This window comes from Ambystoma mexicanum, chromosome 9 (genome assembly GCF_040938575.1).
Source record: "Ambystoma mexicanum isolate Mex_15411 chromosome 9, UKY_AmexF1_1, whole genome shotgun sequence".
NCBI classification, from domain to species: domain Eukaryota; kingdom Metazoa; phylum Chordata; class Amphibia; order Caudata; family Ambystomatidae; genus Ambystoma; species Ambystoma mexicanum.
In genome coordinates, this window is record NC_090931.1 from 676,449,365 (window position 1) to 676,472,197 (window position 22,833).

General features: G+C 41.7%; 1 protein-coding gene across 3 annotated transcripts in view; it reads left to right on the top strand.

Annotated features, from left to right (window-relative positions):
- Window positions 1-22,833, top strand: part of NBEAL1 (neurobeachin like 1) — a 2,018,929-nt gene that overhangs the window by 395,273 nt on the left and 1,600,823 nt on the right. For 2 of the 3 annotated variants that reach the window (XM_069615520.1, XM_069615521.1), the window contains exons 9-10: window positions 12,998-13,304; window positions 22,633-22,739. In XM_069615520.1, coding sequence (XP_069471621.1) covers window positions 12,998-13,304; window positions 22,633-22,739 — 414 coding nt within the window. The remainder of the gene's footprint in view (window positions 1-12,997; window positions 13,305-22,632; window positions 22,740-22,833) is intronic. The other variant, XM_069615522.1, reaches the window with a different exon arrangement.

Genomic DNA, 22,833 nt, shown 5'->3' on the forward strand with positions numbered 1-22,833 from the left:
TTTTTTTTAATAAAAAAGGCTCCGACAGACAATCATTTGTATCTATTCTGGATCTCGGTCATTGGTAGCAAGGCTGTACCGTTCATAGAAAGGTTGGCCCGAAACCATGACCTTTATTGTAGTAAATAATAAGGACAAATCTGCTTGAAAGCTTTTTCTGCTTCAAGAGTCAAAAGATCTGCCGGTATCTGTCTGGCCTGTGTTTTGTCAATTAAGTGTAAGATTCTAAATATGTTATTGAATGTTTGTTGTTCCCATATGAACACTGATTGGTCTGCATCGGCAAGTTGTGGCATGAATTCTTCAAGTCTTCTCTGCAGTATCTTTGTAAAGCTTTTGGTATCTATGTTCACCAGCACTATCAGACGATAAGAACTTCAACTTGTCAAATCCTTTCCTTGCTTTACTGATATAATTATTTTAGATACCTCCATTTTTGGAGTCTATAGTGAAGAAAGAGTTAAAAGGTTTCACCAGCACAGGAGTAGGCCTTATAAAACGCTCCAGTCAGCCCATCCAGGCCAGGGGATTATGAGGTGTGAGAAGTTTAATGGCAGTACTGATTCCAGTTTCACTAATTTCAGCCTTTCATTCCCAAGCCTGCTCAGATGTGAAAGACTGCAGGGCCGTTTTGGAGTTTGGCGTTTTGCATGGAAGGTTCTGCTGTGTAGAGTGCCTCATTGAAAGACCTAATGGCCCGAAGCCTACTCCTATCTGACATACATACTTGTTTTGAAGGGTGTTTTATTTCCCTTATGTATATACGTTTTTTTTAAATAGCTTAACATGGAAGCCAATATTTTGCTGCCTTTACTTGATTGCACTTAATATTTCTGTCTACTAAGGCTTTTTCCACCTGCTAAGCATAAATCTGATTGTACTGACCCCTCTCAGCTTATGTAATGTTTGATGGGTAGGTTTATTTATTTTTGCATTTAATTGATTACAATTTTTAAGCAGAAAATACAGATATTACAATCCACTCCATCGTGAATTATGTTTAAAATCTCCAAGTGTCCTAAAACAGTTTATTCAAACATTTAACAACTGCAATCACATAAGTGATCTTTCCACCATTCATCAAGAACCTCCACCAGTCTTGTGAATCATGTACCATATACTTGGACATCAAGTGGCCAAGTTGCTTAGTTCGCTCATCTTTTAGCGCTGGACAGAATAAAAGCAGATGCTTCAGTGTTTCCACAGTTGGTTCGTCTTGACAGAAATAATACTTATTCTGTTGAATGATGCCTCTTATTGCCAGAATCTCAATTGTTGCTAAGAGGTTTAGTCGTGCTCTTGGGAATTGGCCCTGTTACTTTCTGTTTGGAAACTGTGTTAAATAATTTGGTAGAACATTTAGCTTCTGCGTCTCCGTCACCAGGTGGGCTACGGACTGATAACCAGCTGCTGATTCCAAGGTCTGAATCCAGTTGTTCTCTTTAGTTTTTTCTTTATTCTTGTCCGATTTGAAAATAACACTTCAAGGGCGCCCCAGATTTCATTCAGTTTTGTTTTTCTTTGCCCAGTGCAACATCGGACTGTGAATTAAGCCCAGGATCAAACACGGGGCAACACCAAACATTTCCTCTAGACTAGAGGGCTAAACTGTTCCATTACACTGTGGCATTTAGAGATGAAAGACTCAGCTCACGGCAAATTACCTGGATCGGTGTGGATAATGGAAGACCCAGAACTTTTTTCCAAAACAGGCCCTCTAGCTGAGGCCATACCGTCTTCGGGATGTTAAACATTGCCTTTGCTCCATAGATCAAGGAGGGGATCACTTTCCATTTGTAGTAGTTTTACTGGGATTATCATAAAGCTACTACGCTTTTTGTGCTCGACTAGCTAGTCATTTGCTTTTCTTTCTTGGATGATTCACCATTGGATTTTCTGTTTGGGTGTCGCTGAGCCACACTCCTAGGTATTTAATGTTCGAACATATTCGATTTGCACCCAATCCAAAAACCATGTATGTCGGTTTTTCCCTTTATTTGAATTTCCAAAACTTAGAATCTTAGTTTTGTCCTTGTTTATTTCCAATCTGTTGATCTTAATGTAGGATTGCAGAGAATCCAACTGATGTTGGAGGCTGACTGGGGTTTGATGGTTAGATCTATCAAGACTAGATTGTCTGCGTAAAGTAGAGGCTGTAGCTGGACCAACCCCACCCCTCACACCCCACCATCGGTGGAAATGATCTGACCAAAGGCTCCGGTTGCTTCATATCAGCCAAAAAGAAGTTGAACAAGACCGGAGCTATCGGGCAGCCTTGTTTCACTCCCTTTGCTGTATTTCATTCAAAAGGAGACCAGACTGATCCAGGCGTTTGATGGGTAGGTTTATTCTTGTCTGTGTCCTCCAAATTCTCCAGCTCTGCAGTGAGTGATGTCTCTCATTTTGAGCTGTCGGCTGGCACCAGTGTGTGATCAAAACATTTTATTGAGTCAATTGCGGGGTATGTTGCAACAAGGTTGTGGTAGGAAAAAAATGTCTATACATGTGCAAGAATGGTGAATGTTGGAGTAGAATAAAAAATCTGTAGTCTCCAACAGCCCCATTTACGTGAACCTCTAAAACATTGCCTTAGCTTGCGTGGATCTGTCTTTCAAAATCGACCAGACTCGATTAAAGTCTGTAAATAATATTATCTAGCCCTCTGCAAATCCAGCCAGGCTATCTAAAAGGTCAGATAGAAATTGCTCATGACCAAAGTTAGGTGCATACATTGATGCCACTGTCAGTTGCATACGCTGGCCACTTCTTTTGAAACCTCCCCTCGATGTCCCTCATGACCTCAGAAGCAACATAGGCTACATCTTGATAAAACTACAGCGCCATCCCTACTTATTTCCTTGGAGTCGGGACCTGCAAATTGGGTTGTATGTCTGATTTCTAAACTTGTGTTGATCCTAGTTTTGGAAATGGGTTTCCTGTAGTGCCACTTGACGATGTTGGGGTGCATGCTCGTTAGTTGGTTTCGCACCTGTAAAACCCCCCAAAGCCACTGCAAATAAAAGGCAGCAAGATGGTTCACAGAAGAACTAGAAGAACTGCGGGAACTCAAAAAAACAAACCGCAAACTGGAAAAAATAATGGAAAATCCAATACAACCAGTCAGACAAAAACAAATACCAAAGACAAATCAGAATATACAAATCAGCAGTTCTTAAAGCAGAAAAAGCATACTATACCACAAGAATCCAATTGCCAACAATTCCACAAAAAGACCTATTCAAAATCGAGGAAATCAAAAACCCAACATCATGCAACAAATATGTCATATAGTAACAATCTCTATGTGAAAACATCACAAACCACCTAAGAACAAAAATAGAAGCAATTCAACAGACCATCGACGCAAGCCACACATCAATAAAGTCAAATCCGGAACCACCAGAAACCAATGGACTACCAACCTTCACAACACTCTTACGATTCAAATTCATAGATGAAGAAACCTTCAACAAACTAATAAGACACCAACCTCGCCGGATCTCCCAGTGACCCATGCCTGCCATGCATCTTCAAACAAATCCTTAACCACACAACTCCAACATCATACTTCCGGCTACTGATAAACCTATGCCAAAATGTAATTGTTGTGGTCACTGGGTGTGTGCTTTTATATATACCTGCCTCATACTTTACAACTGTTGTGCTGGTGTCCAGAAAGTAAATATTGATTATTCAATGTGAAAATAATTTAGGAATGGAAAATGTCAAAATACTCATGAGAAAGTTAGTGATTATAAGGTAAATGGATGGAGAATGAAGTGTTCACTTGTGCAGAGTGTGGTGACTTTGAGCTATTATCTGTCGTATTATGTGATCTGCAAGTTGAAGCAGTTTACTATTGTAGAGATTTTGCTTATTTTAAAAGATCTTTGTGGAAAAGTGTTTTGGTATTGTGAGAAGGTGCTCTGTGAGTCACAAGACAAAAACCAACAAGATTTGACTTTTATTCTCAAAACATGCACTCAAAACAATTGGGGCTTTCAGTCTAGGGGTGGTCCCTGTATCCTTTCCCTTCACATTGGAGGGGACTCACACATTCCTAGCCCAGGCTCCCTATTCTACAATGGCTTGCTTCACGATTGGTTTACTAGAGCAAGGGTGTCCGGACTGTCTAATTTCTGCCTGTCGTAGGGAGGCCTAAATGCCCTATCCTTATCTAGCTGCAAGGCATAAATTCATTTTAGAAAATTGATTAAAAGAGATTGCGTATTAAAATGTTCTTTATTAGCAAACAAACCAATTTTATTAGCAATGTTGTACTAATATTTTAAATGTCACTAGATGTTATTTGTACCCAAGACATAAAATGAGCAACAATGCATTTTTGTGTACCGCTGAAGGAAGACATTCGTGAGACGAGTCAGGCCTTGCAGATTCTTTAAAATTGTGCTAGACCTGCAGGTTGAGTAACTTAGTTTACCTACTTGACCTAAAAGAAATGCACTCGACCCATAGCAACGGATGACATTAAATGTAAATGTGCTTTCTGTAAAATGGTGCATGTCACACTGCTGCCTCCCAGATGCAAGTCATACACAGTGAAACATTTATTTGACATTTACTGCAAACAAACCAAATGGTAAATTTAGGTTTAAAACATCCCCTGCAAATGGTACCCTTTCCAAAAATCTACTTGACTATGCGAGTGGGCGAGTAGTCTTTGCGAACCGTAAAACGTAGAAGGTTGGCTGCATGAATGGACACAAATAAATAGATATTGTAAAAAAGGCTCTGAAAACACTTTGACCAGCTGTCTCCCACAGGTGTCAATATATAATGCAATCATAATCATAGAGGAAAGCGAGCTCTGGAGGCTTAATGCAGTCCATGTTACTTCAATAGATCTGTAGATGTACAGATTGGATGGAACAATTAATTACTACTTTGTGTACACATCTAATTAGCTTTGTTTATTCATTATGTAAGAGGAAAGAAAGTAAGAGCACATTGGATGGTGAAGCAGGCAGATAACTGAAGTAACGGTGACAATAAACGGGGAATTGAATATATATTTATTCATGTATATATCTATCGTTAATATTAACTGTTTTATAAAGATAACATGACTATATACAGGGACATGAACTGCAATTGTCTCTTCTCTCCTTCTCCCTTCCAAATGCATTCCAACGTGGAATCTTTCTTTCTTCATCCTAGCCCCTTGTGCAGTTCTCACAAGCTGTGCATGTCTCATGTTCTGTGTAATGCACATTGAGGACACTACACATCCCCCTTCCTTATGGAACACACATCAAACTTGCTGATTCACATAGTCTGAAAGATGTCTTGGTCGTCTGTAGCTTCTTCCGGCTCTAGACTTCTTCCTAGCTTCTTCCTGATAGTTTGCCAAGGAAGACAACACTACACGACAACCTATCCCTGTTATTCTTGCTCCATTCACCCTCATCACCTGTACCTCTTCCATCATGCTCCCCACTTCTCTCTCTGCTCACCTCAATCCCTCCATCGGCATTACTCTCCAAACATTCATCCCTTAGAACCATCACTCTCTTGTTATTCCATACTCTGCCATCCTTGGTTTTTGCAGCATGAGAATTTACCTCTACTACTCTAATAGGTTTAGACCAGTGACATCCATCTTTCCTAAATGTTACTGTAAGTTTTATTCTTACTAAACTGCCCACTTGTGGCTCAGGTCTTCTTCTGAAGTGCTTGCTATCATGTAGTCTCTTATTATTCAATTGTCTCTGTTCCACGCTCTCTTTCACCCCATCCAGATTAACCTCATTACCTGCTACCACACTCATCCAACCTGGGAAAAGTTTTGTATTCGCTTTTCTGGCCCTACTCAGCTCAAAGGGAGAAACACCCGTAGTGCTGTGAGGGGTAAATCTGTGAGCTAACAGTATTTCCTTAAAAGCTCCTTTCCAATCTCTTCGATTCGCCCAAGCCAACTTTATGGCATCCTTGATTACTCTATTACATCGCTCCACGATACCTTTGGTTTGAGGATGGTATATTGCACAACACTTATGAGTAATGGACCTTTCACTCACATATTTTTCTATTTTTTTGGAATTAAACTCTGAACCATTGTCTGTGAGAACTTCTTGGGGATACCCTTCTCTTTCACACAGTTCTTCCAAAAACTCACTAACCTTCCGCATAGTAACCTGTGGCAAGAAGGTAATTTCAACCCATCTGATTAACATGTCAATGACCACCAAACTAAAAGTTGAACAACCACCACTCCATATGAGGTCAATCACATCCATAGCAATTCTACTTCACAGATTTTCGGGGACATCTCTCAACACCATCGGATAACTAGCACCCATGAATACTTTATCACTTCTTGAGCAAAGGATACACTTTCTGATCTGATCCTCTATTTGACGATCGCATCCGGGCCACCAATATGTATTTCTGATCCTTCTTTTTGTCTTTACTATGCCTTGGTGGCCTTCATGGCCCAGCTGCATTATCTTCTCTCGGAGCTTGGTAGGAGGTATCATCTTATCGCCCTTCATGAGATAGCCACTCTGCAAATATAGTTCTTCTCGTCCATCCCAGAACGCTTTGACTTCTGAACGAAACACCTCATTCTTCCTCCATCTTCCTTCCTCGACATTCCTCACAACTTCCATTAATGTCTCATCTTTCTCCATTTCATCATTCCAATCCTGTTCAGATATAGCCTGATTCGATACTACGCAAATAGCTTCTTGTTCTTCGGGATCATCATCTGCATCATCTAAACCAGTCAGACGTGACAGACAGTCCGCTGTAATGTTCCTTGATCCCGGAATATGTATAACTTTGAAGTTGAACTCTTGGAGTCTAGACACCCATTTCCTGATTCTACTAGACACTTTGTCAAGACCCTTGGTATTGAAGATATTCACTAGCGGCATGTGGTCTGTATGTATACTGAAATATATTCGCCACACAAAACTCCTAAACTTCTCCGTGGCCCATTTTATTGTTGGGGCCTCCTTCTCGATTGTGGCATAGTTCTTTTCCACTCCTTTTAAGAGTCTGGACGCAAAAGCAATCATCAATTCTTGCCCATTATGGTATTGTGATAAGGATGCACCAAGTCCCACTTCACTCGCATCTGTCATGATTACAGTTTTCCTTCCCCTTACAAAGCTTTGAAGAGCTGGGGCTCTAGCAAGAGCTTCTTTAATGAAGCAGAACTCTTTTTCACTTCCTTTGTTCCACACAAATTTCTTGTTCAATTTCAACAGTTTCCTCAACTCCACTGTATGGTCAGAATAGTTTTCTATGAATTTTGTATAGTATTCTGCCATGCCAAGGAAGGTTCTGAGTTGCTCCTTGTTACTCAGTACACTCATTGATTTGATGGAGTCCGCGAAGTCCTTCTTTAGTTTGATGCCTTCTCCAGATATTACGTGTCCTAGGTATTCAATTTCTTTTCTGTCTATTTTAGATTTGACCTTACTCAACACCATCCCTGCCTGGTGCAGTTTCTGTAGCACACTATTCAGTCTCAAATTATGCTCCTTCTGATCATTGGCATAGACTAATACGTCATCCTGAAAGAATACAACTTCTTCCACATCTCCTAGGATTCTCTGCATAACCCTCTGAAAAGCTCAGACAGCGGATTAGGCAAAAAGGCATCCTTCGAAATTGGTAAAGTCCTTCCGGTGTAATGAAAGGGGTTAGATGTTTGGAGTCATCGTGTAGTTTGACTTGGTGATAAGCGGCTGTGAGGTCCAAAGTAGAGAACACTTTCGCAGGTCCTAGTGTTGATATTAGTTCCTGTATGTTAGGCAACGGGTGCCTATAAGGGACCACGCACTTGTTCAATTCCCTCATATCAACACACAATCTCACTTTTCCTGTTGGTTTCCTCACTATGACCATCAGCGATACCCACTCTGCGGCGTCCACTCTCTCTATTATACCTTGTCCTTCCAATTTAAGTAATTCCTCTTTGACTTCGGTCCGGAGAGCCAACGGTACGCTCCTGAGTTTTTGGGCTATAGGCTTAGAACCTGACTTGAGTATTATGCAATGTGAAAATCCCTTTAAGCAACCAATTACATCGTCTTTGAATATTTCATCCTTAATTTTCTGGATATTCTCGATGTTGGTCCCTTCAACTTGATATACTGTGTCATTGGCAATTGGGTCTAATCGTACTTTCAATAATTTCTGATGGGTCCAACTAAGCAAGGCCGTCTCTCCTCTCTTTGAAACGTAAATGCGACCACATGCCCGTCTGTCCTTAAATTCTAATTTGGCCATAAACCATCCAATTAGGTATATCCTACCTCCCCCATATGCTTTGGGCTTCAGATCTACTTCACGTAGATATTCCGGTCCACATGTCCTCCACATCTCCTCTGGAATAAGAGTATATTTGGCACCTGAATCCACCATCATTACTACAGGAGAACCATTCACAGTAATCTTCGCTCTGGGACTTTCAATTTGTGTGTATTCATCGGAAACCATGAATACACATTCCTCCTCTCTGTCATCGTCTCCAATCCAGTTAAAGGTATGATCGTCATTTTGGTTGCTCCTACAACATTTGGCCAGATGTCCTTTACCTCTGCATCTCCTGCAGATAATTTTCAGCGCTGGACATTCTTTATTATTCGCCCAGTGAGATGGACTGCCGCACCTGTAACATCCTTTTTGTCTAGTTCTTCCCCTTCCACTCTGGCAAATCTGCCCCTTGTTTTGATGTTCTCCTCCCAACGTGGACATTCTGTTTGTCTCAAATCTATCAGTTCTCCTGAACTCTACTCTATCAGGTCTCTTCATCATTGATTGGCTCCTGTATACTTCAGGGTTCCCTGGACCCCTGTGCCGTGAATTGTTGGGATTGAACATCATCCTATTACGGTATGGTGATAGTTTATTCCTCCTGCCACCTCTTATTGCACTTATTTCTTCATCTTGTTCAGGCTGTATCATGCTGACAGATGGATTGACTGATCTGTCCTTTACTTTGCTCTCCAAGGTCATTACACACGTTTCTGTGTATTCAACTTCTTTGGCCAATCTTAAAACTACATCAAGTGAGGGATCGTCTTCGGACCATAGTCTCTCTCTGACTTTGCTACTTCTACACTCAAGCATAAATTGGTCCCTAATCCGCTCCTCCGGTTGTCCATTAAATTTTCAATTATGGGCCAGTTTTCTTAAGGCTGTAACATATTGTTCCACAGTCTCATCCTGTTCCTGAACTCGTTTGCCAAATTTATATCTTTCAAGTATGGTACTCATTTTCTTGTCATAGTGTCTATTGAGTTTAATTATAGCTATTTCATATTCATTCGTGTCCCCTATCTCATCATCCAATAGGTCCGGGAGATCTTCAAATTTCTCCTGTCCAGCTGGACCTAGACAGTGTAACAACAGAGATTTCTTCCTTTCAATGCTGTACGTCGCTCCACAAACTACATGGGCGTAATGTTCAAATGCCTTGAGCCAGCGCTTCCGTGGAGGAATTGGTTCTCCTACTTCTGGCAGAAACATGTGAGGTGGTTGGACCCCTTGCATTGCCATACTGTTCAATTCATGAGTTACAGGAAGAAAAAATTCAGTTACTACAAAATTGTGCCTAGAAAACCTGAAACCGTCTTTATTAGGCAACTGTACAAAAGTTGATTAGGAAGAGATTGTGGGTTACGACAATGAACTGTTCACTATTCACAGTAGTACAGTAGACACCTTGAACAGAATGTTTGTTTCTGTATTCAGACCCTTTATTGTGACATACTGGAAGGAGAATGAGTTATAGGAGTCGTGAGTATTGACGCTGTTCTGGTGGCGTAGCATATGCTGTATTCATCAGGAAACGGGATGTATATGCATAAAGCAATGAAAGTATAATAGTCCCACATATGTGTCCTAAATTGTTAGTATTTTCCCTTCCTTTTTCCATGTATTTCTATCACGTGGTTTAACACAGGGTCTTTCCATGCGGTATACGTTTTTCACAGTATAATTAGCGAACTGGCAACTGTTCTTTTAATGACTTGTTCTGTGTTCATTTTGTTGTTGTTCATTTATTTTTTTGTGGTGCATAAGCAATAGTGCGAGGTTCGCTGTTAGGTTGCGCCAGCAGGCGTCAATGTGAGGTTCGAAGTCGGGGTGTATCAAATGACTCAACGATGTAATATGTAGGGGCCCTCCCCTCTTTTGCTTCGATTTGCTCAAATCTCAGCGGTGAGACACGCCTTCTTGTGCGTGGTGCACCTCCTCCTATTAGGCAGCCAATCAGTGCACAGTACTCCTGAGCGGATGGCCGTGCTGCCGTTGGGACAATTTCGGCAGTGCTGGACGGGGAATGTATATGCGGCGGGCACAGTGAAGTCTTTATTTTATTTTTTATTTTTATTTTTTTAAAGTGATACCGTGAGGCTGTAGTGCTATATGCAGATAACGGGAGGCTATTGATCACTAGCAGCTACTCCTACCTTGTCCGTGGCTGGAGATCCTTCTCAACGGCCACAATGGGTTCCGGGATCCTCGTCGCCACTGAAGTAACAGTGACAATAAACGGGGAATTGAATATATATTTATTCATGCATATATCTATCATTAATATTAATTGTTTTATAAAGATAACATGACTATATAAGGGGACATGAACTGCAAACGTCTCTTCTTTCCTTCTCCCTTCCAACCGTCTTTCTCTCTGCATTCCAACGTGGAATCTTTCTTTCTTCATCCTAGCCCCTCGTGCAGTTCTCACGAGCTGTGCAGGTCTCACGTGCTGTGTAATGCACACTGAGGACACTACAATAACTGGCCAAACTAGGTGGGATATTATAATTAGTGGCTGTCTCACTTTCAGGGTAGCTGGTATAAAGCTACAGGGTGATAAGATAGAATGTCAAGAAGCATGGGATCAGCTCATGAGCAGAGCACCAGTTGCACAGCTGAATGCAACCAGCAGGTCACATAACTAGGTTTGCCATCAAAAGCATTTGGCTGTGTGATCATGTACGTTTTGAAAGGTGGTTACTAGTTAATATGATGCATCTTCCCCCACGCAAAATTAAGTATAGTTGACAGTGTGAGATTTAGATACACTAACCTAAACTTTACTGTGAAGCATGGAGGCAATGCAATGTTTTACAGTAGCAATACTGTAATTATGCATTATGTAACAGCTTACATTTTTAGGAATGGAATTGCATGACTGTCCAGACAGGATATAGTTAGCTTAATAAAAGTATCCTACCAATTTACTTCTGGTTTGCAACTATTTGAAAAAAGAAAAGAAAATCGCACCAAGCACTCGCACACAGGCCTTTGGCACTTAGGAGTGCAGGAGATGATTACTGCTGCACTCTCTCACTCCATTAGCCCCTTTAAACTTGCACAGAGAAAAGAGGGTGGAATGGGAGCCCTGAGGGCAAGAGATGAATGCAGAGTGAGCTGTGTTTTCATTGAACAGGCTAACTTAATAGCCAATTTTACAGCACACTAGTTTATTTCATTAGCAAACCTACAGTATTGCATAGCAAATTGCTATGTGACACTGCTTATTTTGTGCCTTGAGCTGACCCCTACATGAGTGAGCAGGGTTACCAGTAATCCTGACCCCCAATTCCTCCTCCTCCTCCTTATGGCCGTCTCTTAATCTTCTCACCTTTCTCTTCTCCACCCTCATCCATGTCTCTCTCTCTCTCCACATTCTGTCCCTTGGTCTCACTGCACTCTCTCCTTTCTCCTGTTGTCTCTCCTCTCATTACACTCAGTTTCCTGGTTTTATCTCCCACGTCCCTGTCAACTCCTTTCTCATCCTATCCGCTCCCCTCGCAATGTGACTCCTCCAAACACTACCCTACCACCACTGTCCTCCCCCTCCTTCCTCTCTCTCTCTCCTACTCCCAACATACCTTCTATTTTCCCTCCAACATTACCCTCAACCACTCGATCACTCACACACAGTTAATTCATTTTTGTCCCCCCAACACCTTACCTCATCGCTCAGTAACCATTCCAAAGTCTCCTTTAAATCCTCCTCCAGCTGCTACCTGTCCTCTCTGGTCTGTTGGTCCCCTTGCACCTTCTCTCCGAACTCAACCACATACCTCTCACTCTGACTGACTTTGCTGGCTTCGTATAGCCCTCCCTTTCCTGCTTAGAAGCCTCTGTTTTCTCCCATTGGCTACTCGAGTTAGAGGGCTGGGATTTCTCCTGAAAGTCTTCAAAAATCCCTCCAGCCCTGCCCCTTTTCAGTTTTCATGGGGCTCATGTGCCCTCTGGTTCTCTCCTATCCTTAATGAGTCACTGCTCATACATGGTTTTGGGAGTGTTCTTCGGTCTCCCATACACATATGCAGTCCCTTGTCTGTTCCAGTGTCACTGCCCCCCTGCGGTTCTTCTGCGGTTTGTGGACTGCGTGTTTGGTCTCCCATTCATCTTCTGAAGGGGAAGGCTAATTCATTCACATTTCTTTAATCAACCAGTGCCACCTGTTCCAGGCTGGGTCTTGTCTGTTTGGCCCAGGTGCATGTGGTACTTGTAGTTTTTCTCCAACTGATGCTGCTGCCTGGGTTCCATGATCCATTTCATGTTTCGGAGGCGTCTGGTAAATGCTGGTTATCGTATTCTCTGAAAGAATAGAAAAATATACCTGGCAAGGACAGAGGCACCAATGTACATTCACGTCTGCATGCATACTGAGGAGTCAGGGACAGGGGTCCACAACTCTTCCACACTACATCTGCAGTATGTCTGGCTCTGACTTTGCCCTGGTAGCCCACCTACCCCAGGTTGAGGGGGCGGCGGGGGGGGCTTCAGTCCCTTTCACAGTATTAAAAAAGTTGTCAGAGAATGGCTTATCTTGTCATCATATTTCCTGTAAAAGAGACTAGAATGTTGACCGTTAAGCTTCCTTTTGCAATAGCTCTTTGCCCAAGGCAAATCTCTGCTGTACAGAAGACTTTTTTTCTTCACGTTTATGAACATGCTTATTACCATCTTTTGAATACATATTTTTGTATCTCTACTTTAGAAGAATGCTCTTCAAGCTATTTCTCCTGCAACAATGGAAGTCCTTATGCGTGTCCTGGCAGACTGTGACACCTGGGATGACGGGGACCCTGACGAAGTCAGTAGGAAGGCAGAGCTTTCCCTCAAGTGCCTTACCGAAGTTGTGCATATCCTGTTGACAAGTAGCTCAGACCAACGTCAGGTAGAGACCAGTACAATCCTTGAAAACTACTTCAAGCTTCTTAATTCGGATCATTCAGCTCTACCAAATCCAAAAAGATCCCGGCAGTGGGAGAGCAGGTTTATAACACTGCAGATCCAGATGTTAAGTAAGTACCGATGTAGGTCTGCGTGGTTTGATGATCTTTGTTTTTTCCAGGATGCTCTGCTGAAATTATGTAGGCACCAAGAGTTGGAATGACTTACTATGTGTAAAAAATATATGCTATCTCAAAACATGCTTACCGGGGAAACGTTTAAGTTTCATTCAATGATGGTATTCATAAGCAATGTTAAATAAACACACACAAAGATCCTGCTGGCAGCGAAGAAGAACTGTTAAAGTAATAACAATCTGAAAGGAACCTTAATGGGAGTTTTTATTGAATGTATGGTTCAACCTAGTGGAGGACAATAGTCACACTTCCAAAAGCCTTGACTGAAAATGTAGGCCTTGTATTCCCAATTGAATGATGACCAATTTAGGGGTAGGTCAGATTCTTTAGGCTTAACTTTCAAGTTGCAGTTAGCTATGAAGGATAGAGGGCAGCCTCTCAATTTAACCTTGCGGAATTAAGAATTAAGTCTCTGCTGAGAAGAGCAACAGCAGGCTCTGTTTTTCAGAATCTAATATGGATTGAAGATGGGGTTTCTAAACTAGTAAATCCTAGAAATAATTTGCAGCACATGACTAGAAACCCATACAAAGCAGTGAAAGGTGGTGAGGTAACACCCACACCAGTAGTAGGAGTAGCGGCCGTGTGACTACGAAAAGAATTAGAAAATATGGGAGAAAGCCAGCCCCGAAAGAGATGTAATTTTAGTGACTACAATTACATTATTCTCTAAACACATCTTGACTTTTGCCTTTGTAAGTGGATGCATGCCCGATTCCCTTTCTTTGACTTTATTTATGTTACGTTATTTTGCATTTATATAGCGCCTTATGCACCATTGGTATGGTCTCAAGGCGCTGGTAGGTTGAACGCCCTCGGGAACCGAAGTTCAAGTCAGTAGAGAGAGGTAGAGGGAGTCAAAAGGCATGTGTGCTCACCAGATATGTGTGCAGCTGGTGTGGTATTCGTGTGATAGCTGCTTCTTAGCGGTAGGTGTGGTGGTTGAGAGGTCAATGGTATGTGTTCTTTCTGGCAGGTTGTTATCCAGACCGATACTGACTGTGTTAGGCCTGAGGAGAACGCCAAGGCTGGAAGGTGTATAACCAGCAGTGTTTAGATAGGGTGATGGGAAGTATGAGGCAGAATGATGGTATGAGAACAGCTATAACGAATGGTGTCATAGTATCTCTGTGTTCTAGATGAGTGGTGGTGTAAGGAAGAGAGTAAGCGTGGAGATGTGAATAAGGTGGTTTATCTTAGGTGCTTGCGGTCAAGCTCACTCCAAAGGTTCCATGTACGCGCTCCGTTCCATGTACTCAGACTGTTCTACCTATTTCCGACCGTTTCAGATGCTCAAAGCCATTCGTATCAGCCATCCGGACTACACGCTCATCCGCTCTGCGCACTCATCCGCTCTGCGCACTCATCCGCTCTGCGCACTCATCCGCTCTGCGCACTCATCCGCTCTGCGCATTTCATCCGCTCTGCGCATTTCATCCGCTCTGCGCATTTCATCCGCTCTCCGCACTTCATCTGCTCTCCGGACTCTTCCGATTCTAGGGACTCATCCCATCTGCGCACCCTTCGGCTCTGCGCACCCATCGGCTCTGCGCACCCATCGGCTCTGCGCACACACCCTCTCTACACACTCATCCGCTCTATAGATTCATCTGCACAGCACACTCATCCGTTCAATCCACTCATTCGCTCCACCTACTTCATCCGCTCCATTCACTTCGTTCATTAATCCTACATTATGGGTTCAGCCCATGTCACTTGTCGTACGCATTCAATTTGTTTCGAGTTCTCGATCAGTCCCATGCCCTACACCAGTCTCATCTACTTGAATCGTCTATTTTCTACTTTCCATTCATACCATGCACTCACAGAATCCATGCCATCTGTCTGCGCACTGATCCCTCTCCAGAATATATCTTTCCATCCTTTACACGTGGTCTTGAACATCCAAGCGGGTGGCGACATCTGTAATTTTTTGTTTGCACACACTTGTTTGCACACTCTCCGATACAGACACAGATAGGTATTGTCAGGATATGGTTGATACAGTATGACATTCGTTCATCGCCATTTTTTTTTTGCTCAAAAACTCATAGATAATATGGCGGGGGGATAGAGAGCATAAAAGGGGTAGGAATAGGGAATACATAATAGGGGAAGGGTGCTTGTGTGGGGGGACCGCCCAAATTAAAAAATAAAACAGTCTAGTTTTTCAGGCAAACATTTTTGGCAAACAATGCTGCAAAAATAATAAAAATCTGGGGATGAATGTACATAGAACCATTCATACTTGTGTCCAGGAACATGAAACCTACTGGATTTTGAAAAAAATAAGTTACAGAAGAGCTGAGCTAAGTGCAATAAGCAGATTGTGGGCCTATTGGGATGTTCTGTCTTGTGTCAATTGCTATAGATTGGTATCGCCAATCCCAGCTAGCATTCTTCCGTCCAGAACTAGTTCCCAGTCTGCAAAGACGAAGGCAGCAAAGTTACCCAATAAGGTGGAACTGATCAGATTCAGGGAATGTAAGAAATGCAAGATATCCTGGATGGTGCTAAAACTGAACTCTTGCTGTTTGCAGCTTAGCACCTGCAAAACATCGTTCCACATACGTAATAGGTTACTACAGTGACAGGGTGCTTTATGAAGGCTTGGTATATGTAGGTTTCTCATGTACTGAGTGGTCTGCCCTGAAGAGGTGAAAAATGCACCAAAATGACAAATGCTGACCTTGACAAAAGATAACCGGTCACACACACAAAAGGGTCTCCAGTGGAAAGTGAGAGTAAAATCATTTTCAAGATTTAACTTTCAAATGTGTCAGTGTATAGCTATGTTACAAACTCTAATACTATTCAGTCGCAAGAGACATCTACTTCACAGTCTCACACTCTACTGTTCTCCAAATTCAAAGACTGTGGCTGTGAAAAGGCATGTGTTCTCTTACCCCCAATGACATTCTCACCATCGAAACACCACAGCAGAGTAAGAACCTGTCTAGATGCAATTACATTTCATACAGTTTGTTAAAAACACAATTTACAAAGTCAGAGGAAAGGCATTTTTATCTTGTGGGTATGAAAGTGGGAAACTGGTGTACGGCTTTGAAAGCCACTCCCTCTCCCATTTTTCCCTTTAACACCCAAACAAGGTTAAAACAAATCTACAAAACTCCACTGCTCCAGATACATCGTCCCCGCCAAACCTCTGAAAGTGAGTACAGACATCTTACTTTACCAAGTGCATAGGTCATTGCCTCAAAGAAGTCAATGTCCTTAACCTACTCAAAGGAAGCAGTGTTGTTTTCCAAACAGTAACTCTGCATCCTAAAATCTTCAACAGACCCATTTCCATCTATTCCACCATATAGTAAATCCTAGGGACGGCTGTGGTAGGCCAAGTAGAAATACAGTTTGCCACTTATCATCCACGTGAACCTTTTTAGTTCTGCTTCTGTTACAGTAATTGTGTAGTAACAGCAATCTTTAGGATCTGAGAAATTGCCTTCAAGGTTCTAGAGAACCAATACTTGTGCCTTATTTTACTGCTCAACTCCAGTGCAGGCTTTGACACAGTTGCTTACTGGACCCTGCTCAGCAGTACTTCTGAATTGGTTAGTGTCAGATTCCTACAGGAGTCACTTATTTCCCATTCAAGGCAACTAAAACTGTGACCTTTCTTTTCTGACTCTAGTTAGGTGCCCTGTGCATTATACAGGCATTTTGCTTGTCTGCATGACTAGTTAAGATCTACATTTACTCTAGTCTCAAGATCATCTGCAGCCACAACTACGTCTACCATTCCTGTGCACATGGCACACAGCTCTCTCTGCACCTCTCAAACTTAACCAGTACCAAACCCTAGAAACCTGCCGTCCTGTAACCAAACCCTCGATGGCTAAAGCCTTTTTAAAGTCATTGACTTCAAAACAATTACTCTCCTTCAACTACAAACACTTAAATTACTCCTTACCTCCCACTTCCCATTGTGCATTTAAAGACATGCCATCATCCCTAGCTTTACCCATGAACGAAACAATATCTCCAAAAGCATAGCACAATATGAAAGTGACGGGAGATATCGTCTCACTTTTGATAGTGATGATATTCTTTGTAGGATCCAAAGGCAAGCCCATCTTCAGCTATGGGTCCGAATAAGTTGACTAATGCGTTGTTTAAAACGGCTCCCAAAATCTAGGCGGTCATATTGATATCTGCTTTAAGCAGATAATATTCACAAAGGAATCTTGGCAGACCGCTTAGGTGCTGCCAATTTATAAAAAGGGTATAAGAACTGATCCCAGGAAATACAGACCAATAATGCTAATGGATGCAGATAGTAAGATACTTGCATCCTTAGCATTGTCACATCTGTAAACCTGGACATCGCATGATGGTATCTTCAAGGAAGTATCAGACCGGATTCAGACGTGGCCATGGAACAGCATAAACTGTTGGTTGTGTTTTATTGTACAACATATACATTTACACAATCGCATAAAAAACGTATCTCTAAAATGAACACATTACCAACAATATTATTATACAGCTGAAGACCGCGTGTAGGCTAATGTTTTTTTTCTGAAGGGTATGCAAGACCGAGCTTAGGGACATAAGTATGTTGATGTATTTGCAACCTCAGTGGATCTTCCGCATTCAAATTAGTCAGGCAGGAGCTGTTGTGGAAATAATTGGCAGACTGGGACATCCCCTAAGGTTTATTGAGTATTTTGTTGAGATTGCATTCACAATCTAACATTAAAATCCAAGCTTGATCTTGATGGTAATCTCTCAAGAATAATTGAGACAACAGTGGGTTTGAGGCAGGTGTGCGTGTTAGCTACGTGCCTATTCAATCTATTCAAGGCAAACCTGGATGAACATCTGAATCAAGCCTCATATGGTGCTCTGAAGCTAGGAAATCAGCATATAAGATGGATTTCATATTCAGATGATTTTATGCTGTTTGACTATACTAGCATTGGAATGGTGATGGCTTTCTCTAATTATGGGACAAATAATGGGTTAATGATTAACCCACAGAAAACCAAGATTTTAAAATGTACAGCCAACAAGAGAGATATTGATTGTAAGTGGCATGTTAATCAAGAAAGCTTAATCAGGGTGGAAAACATACTCTATTTTGGCTTTGAGATCCAAAGTACATTTTGTATGACTGGTTTTTGGAATCATATGAGGAACTAGCCACTAGTAAATTCGGCCAGTTCTCATTGGTTCCACTGATCAAATGGTATGGGGGGAAAATAATCCCAAAATTGCTTTATGGTGTTGAGAGGATGCAGCTATGGTTATTGAAAAGGCTATAGAAATGTGAAGCTTTTATCTGGAGGAGATCCTTGGACCTGCCTAATTGTACAGGGATAGCCTTTATAGGATTTGAACTCGGTTTAATATCTTTGTAAGTTAGAACCAATTGGAAGCTTCTCTAAATGTTGTATAGAATTATTGTACCTTTTAAATAATCAGTCAGTATGTTTGTTCGGATAAATACATCCATGAAATGCACAAAAAGCAGATAAACATACAATATCAAAAATACCCATTTAATCAAAATTATAAAATAACAATGTCTGTGCTCCAAGTTCACACCGAAATCATTACATTATCAAAACATTTTTTTAAAACACAATGCATATCCAATAACCAAAAAGGGTCATCACAATTGAAACAGAATCCCCTTTCTCTGATGCATGGCTCTTTTCAAAAAGAGCAAAAGTGACGGGGATGTCAGTACTGAATCTGCAGCCAAGAGGAAAAGCAATGCTGTCCTGTGGGAATGAATAGTAGTTGACCTGAGAATCAGTAAAATAGTACACCTTCTAACAACATTACATGCTGGGCAAAACAGTATAAGGTGCTTCAAATCCTCTCTATCACCCCACATGCTGGGCAGCTTGATGTGCCGGTAGAACTGAGCCACTTTGCCATGTTTCCCCTCAACTGTAAGCAGTCAAATCTGGCACGCATAATCAGCCAATGATCTCCCCTTTTAGAACTCAGGAGAGGGTATAGCTGGATCTCGTTCACCCTACTTGTCATGGCGGGATCTCTATCCAAATTAGTATCAAGTTCCATATAATCCCTTTTCTTGTTCACTGCCAGATTCAGGATGCACTTAGAACACATTTGCCCAGAAGTCAACAAACTATCTGAGGGTAAAAGAACCTGTATATTGCTTCTGTTCAAAGACTCATCAATGAATGCTAGCCAGAGAATTTTGTGCCGATTTACCCTATCCATGAGGGTCCTAATAATAAAATGGCATAAAGTGGCGTGTTCGTTGGGCCACAGGCGAAGCCAAAAGATAATCGGAGCTGACGCCCATTGGTCGTTGCAGAAATCCATTCCCTTTCCCCTGTGGACTGAAATGCAAAGAGCGGATCACGGGAGTCCAATAGCCTTCTAAAAAACTTGTTTTCCTTGATCTTTATCTCTGGTGCTTTCGTGTATCCCCACAATGGTGCTCCATACAGTATCGCAGCCTTGGTCTGCGCAGCATACACTTTTAAAACCAAGTCCAGGGGTTGTCTTTGACAACGGGGCAAAAAGTGGAAAATTGCACCTACATATTGACTCATCACAGATTGTTTATTGACATGGGCTCAACCCTTAACTGTCTCTGAAAATCTGACGCCCAGATAATCAAATTCCTTAACTCTAGGAATGATGTCCCCATTACAAACCATAGGGCACATCTTCACCAACCTCTTTCTTCCCCCGCACCCCATTGCCGCTGATTTGGAAGTGTTGATTTTTAACCCTAGATTATTCATGCAAACCACATAGGCATTTATCAAAATCTGAAGGGCCCTTGGGGTCCTGGCTATTAACACTGTATCATCAGCATAAACCAGGACCGGAAAGGCCTCCAACACCCCTCTTCCCCCCCAAAGGCTGTGATAGTCCGCCACGGTATCCACCAGGGCTTCCAAAAGACCATTAATATAGAGGGTAAACAAAATTGTGGCCAAAACACAACCCTGACCGACCCTGACCCCACATCAAAGCACGCAGTGCAATCGCCCCTCGTTCCACTACGCACACAAGCCTGGTCCTCCCTATGGAGTTCTCGCAGCACAGTTAACATTTTCTTTCGGCATCCCAAGGACCCGAGCAAGGCCCACGACTTCGATCTATCTACTTTGTCGAAGGCCGTGCTCAGGTCCATAAATGCAAGATACACCGCCTACCCCCTACAGAAAACGGAATTGGATATTAATAAATACAGGTTCAAACTCTGTTCCATAGTTCCTACCCCTGGATGAAACCTAGACTGTATGACAGAGTACTGCACCCGCCATTAGCCAGGACTCTATATGCCCCAAGCGCACCCTTGCAAATATTTTAAGAGGTATCGGTGGGGATATAGGTCTATACGACATTGGACACGCGCAATCCCCTTTTTTTTGAAAATAGGGAAAATAATGGCGGATTTTCACGAGGGCGGTACATGACCAGAGTCTAAGCAAGCATTAAACAATATGGTCAGCAAGGGTTCCCATAGGATAGAGAAATTGGAAGCTTTTATCTGGAGAAGATACTTGGGCCTGCATAATTGTACATGCATACCCTTTATAAGATTTGAACTTGGTCTAAAATCTTTGTAAGTTCGAGCCAATTGGAAGCTTCTCCAAATGTTGTATAGAATTACTGTACCTTTTAAATAATATATTTAATAGCGATTTAGGACATTATGTTGATTAATAAGACCGATAGCACAGTGAACCAATGGCTAATTATTGTAATGGTATATTGCAAAGCATAGGATGTAAGATGCTGGAATTCCGTGTGGCACCAGGGTAAGTGAAAACTTTGTTATACAAACTGGATTGGATAACAACTATGGAAGCATTGCATGGTTACAGTACTTTAGAATGCCTTGGCACAGCACAGAAAATAATGGGCACAGTGTCACCTTATTTAGTGCGTTTTCCAATGTTAATGCTACGAGCACCCTTTTGAGATTTCGAGCCAATCTGCTTCCAACTAGGGAAATTATGGCCACAAAAGAGGACTGCAAATCAAGAGACTGTGATTATTGCCGACAATTTATTAATACTGAGGAGATGTGGACCTGGCATCATATGATGGTATCTTGTCCTGCTTTACTGTTTTATAGAATGCTCTATTTTAGGAAACAGTTTTATAATAAGGGTTTGTGGATAATGATGTCTTGTGGTTTAGACTGTTCTGCTTGGCACCATCATCAGCTGCTATTGCCGTTTGGGGTTTTATAAGTAGTTTAAAAGATTATATTAATTAGATTATGAGATATTGCAAATGGTATGTGATGCCGGGATGACATGAAATTAATGAATTTGATTGTGATTTTTAGATGTGAAATCCATGACTTTGACTTTTAGCTTAAATTGGACTAATAGGATGAATGTTATGTGCGTGTTTATAATCTTATGTGTTATTGATTGTACAGGTTAAAGTATTTTAGCCAAATACAAATAAAGAAAATAAAAAAAATCCCCACTAGTGATTGGCTTCTTCCATGATTGCTGCTTGATTGCTCGTAGGCGTGTCCTATTTCATCTGCCCGAGGGCAAACTGTAATACAGAAAACCACCTTAAATATCTCAGAATGCTTCAGCCTTACTCGATGTTACTTACCGCTTAAGACCTCTTAGTCCTTTAAAACCATATATATTTACTTGGATGTGCTACTCACTTTGCAAACTGAATACTGCATTATAATTCAGAACTTAGTACATGTCTGAAGGCAGATAATGTTTCGCTATGCAAGATCCCTCATTTATTCATTCTTTGACAAGATTGGAACATTCAGTATAAGCCTCAAATAATTAAATGCTGGCTTCTTGAAAAACGTCTTGGCAGAGACCGGCCTTGGACTTCAGAGGAAAATCTGCTGATCATTGACTTTTGTTTGCGGCGTATGACGGGTTTAAGAGAAGACATATTTGTTACCCAGCCAAGCAATCCAGTGAGGTTGGGAAGTGATTGTATTCTTGAACCTGCATCTCTATAAAGGACATAATGGAATTAGAGTTGAGTCAACAAAATATTACAAAGACAGAGGATTTACTCTACCTCTCTCCCCTGGACCTTTAGAAGTCATTGTGATCTCAAAGAACGATATTCTTGGCTCACTTTAACAACGGTTTTTCATATCCATTATGTAGGTTTACCTCCACCTAGGACTGTTGCAGCTACCTGTTTGCCGTGCTCCCTTTAAACCGATGTGGTTCAGTTGATGTGCTGAAGATTCATGTGAAAGATGTTTGTGTAATCTGCATTTTATGGTTTCATTTGGCAGACACTATCACAGCTATGTTAGACTGTACTGATCGACCTGTTCTGCAAGCCATCTTCCTGAACAGTAATTGCTTTGAACATCTCATTCGTCTACTCCAAAATTGCAAGGTGGGTATTCCTTGATGGCAGTGATTGTTTTCCTTATTGCTTCTGATGAGTAATATAACCTCAGCATTCCTTTCTGGGTTTGTGTAGTTTGCTA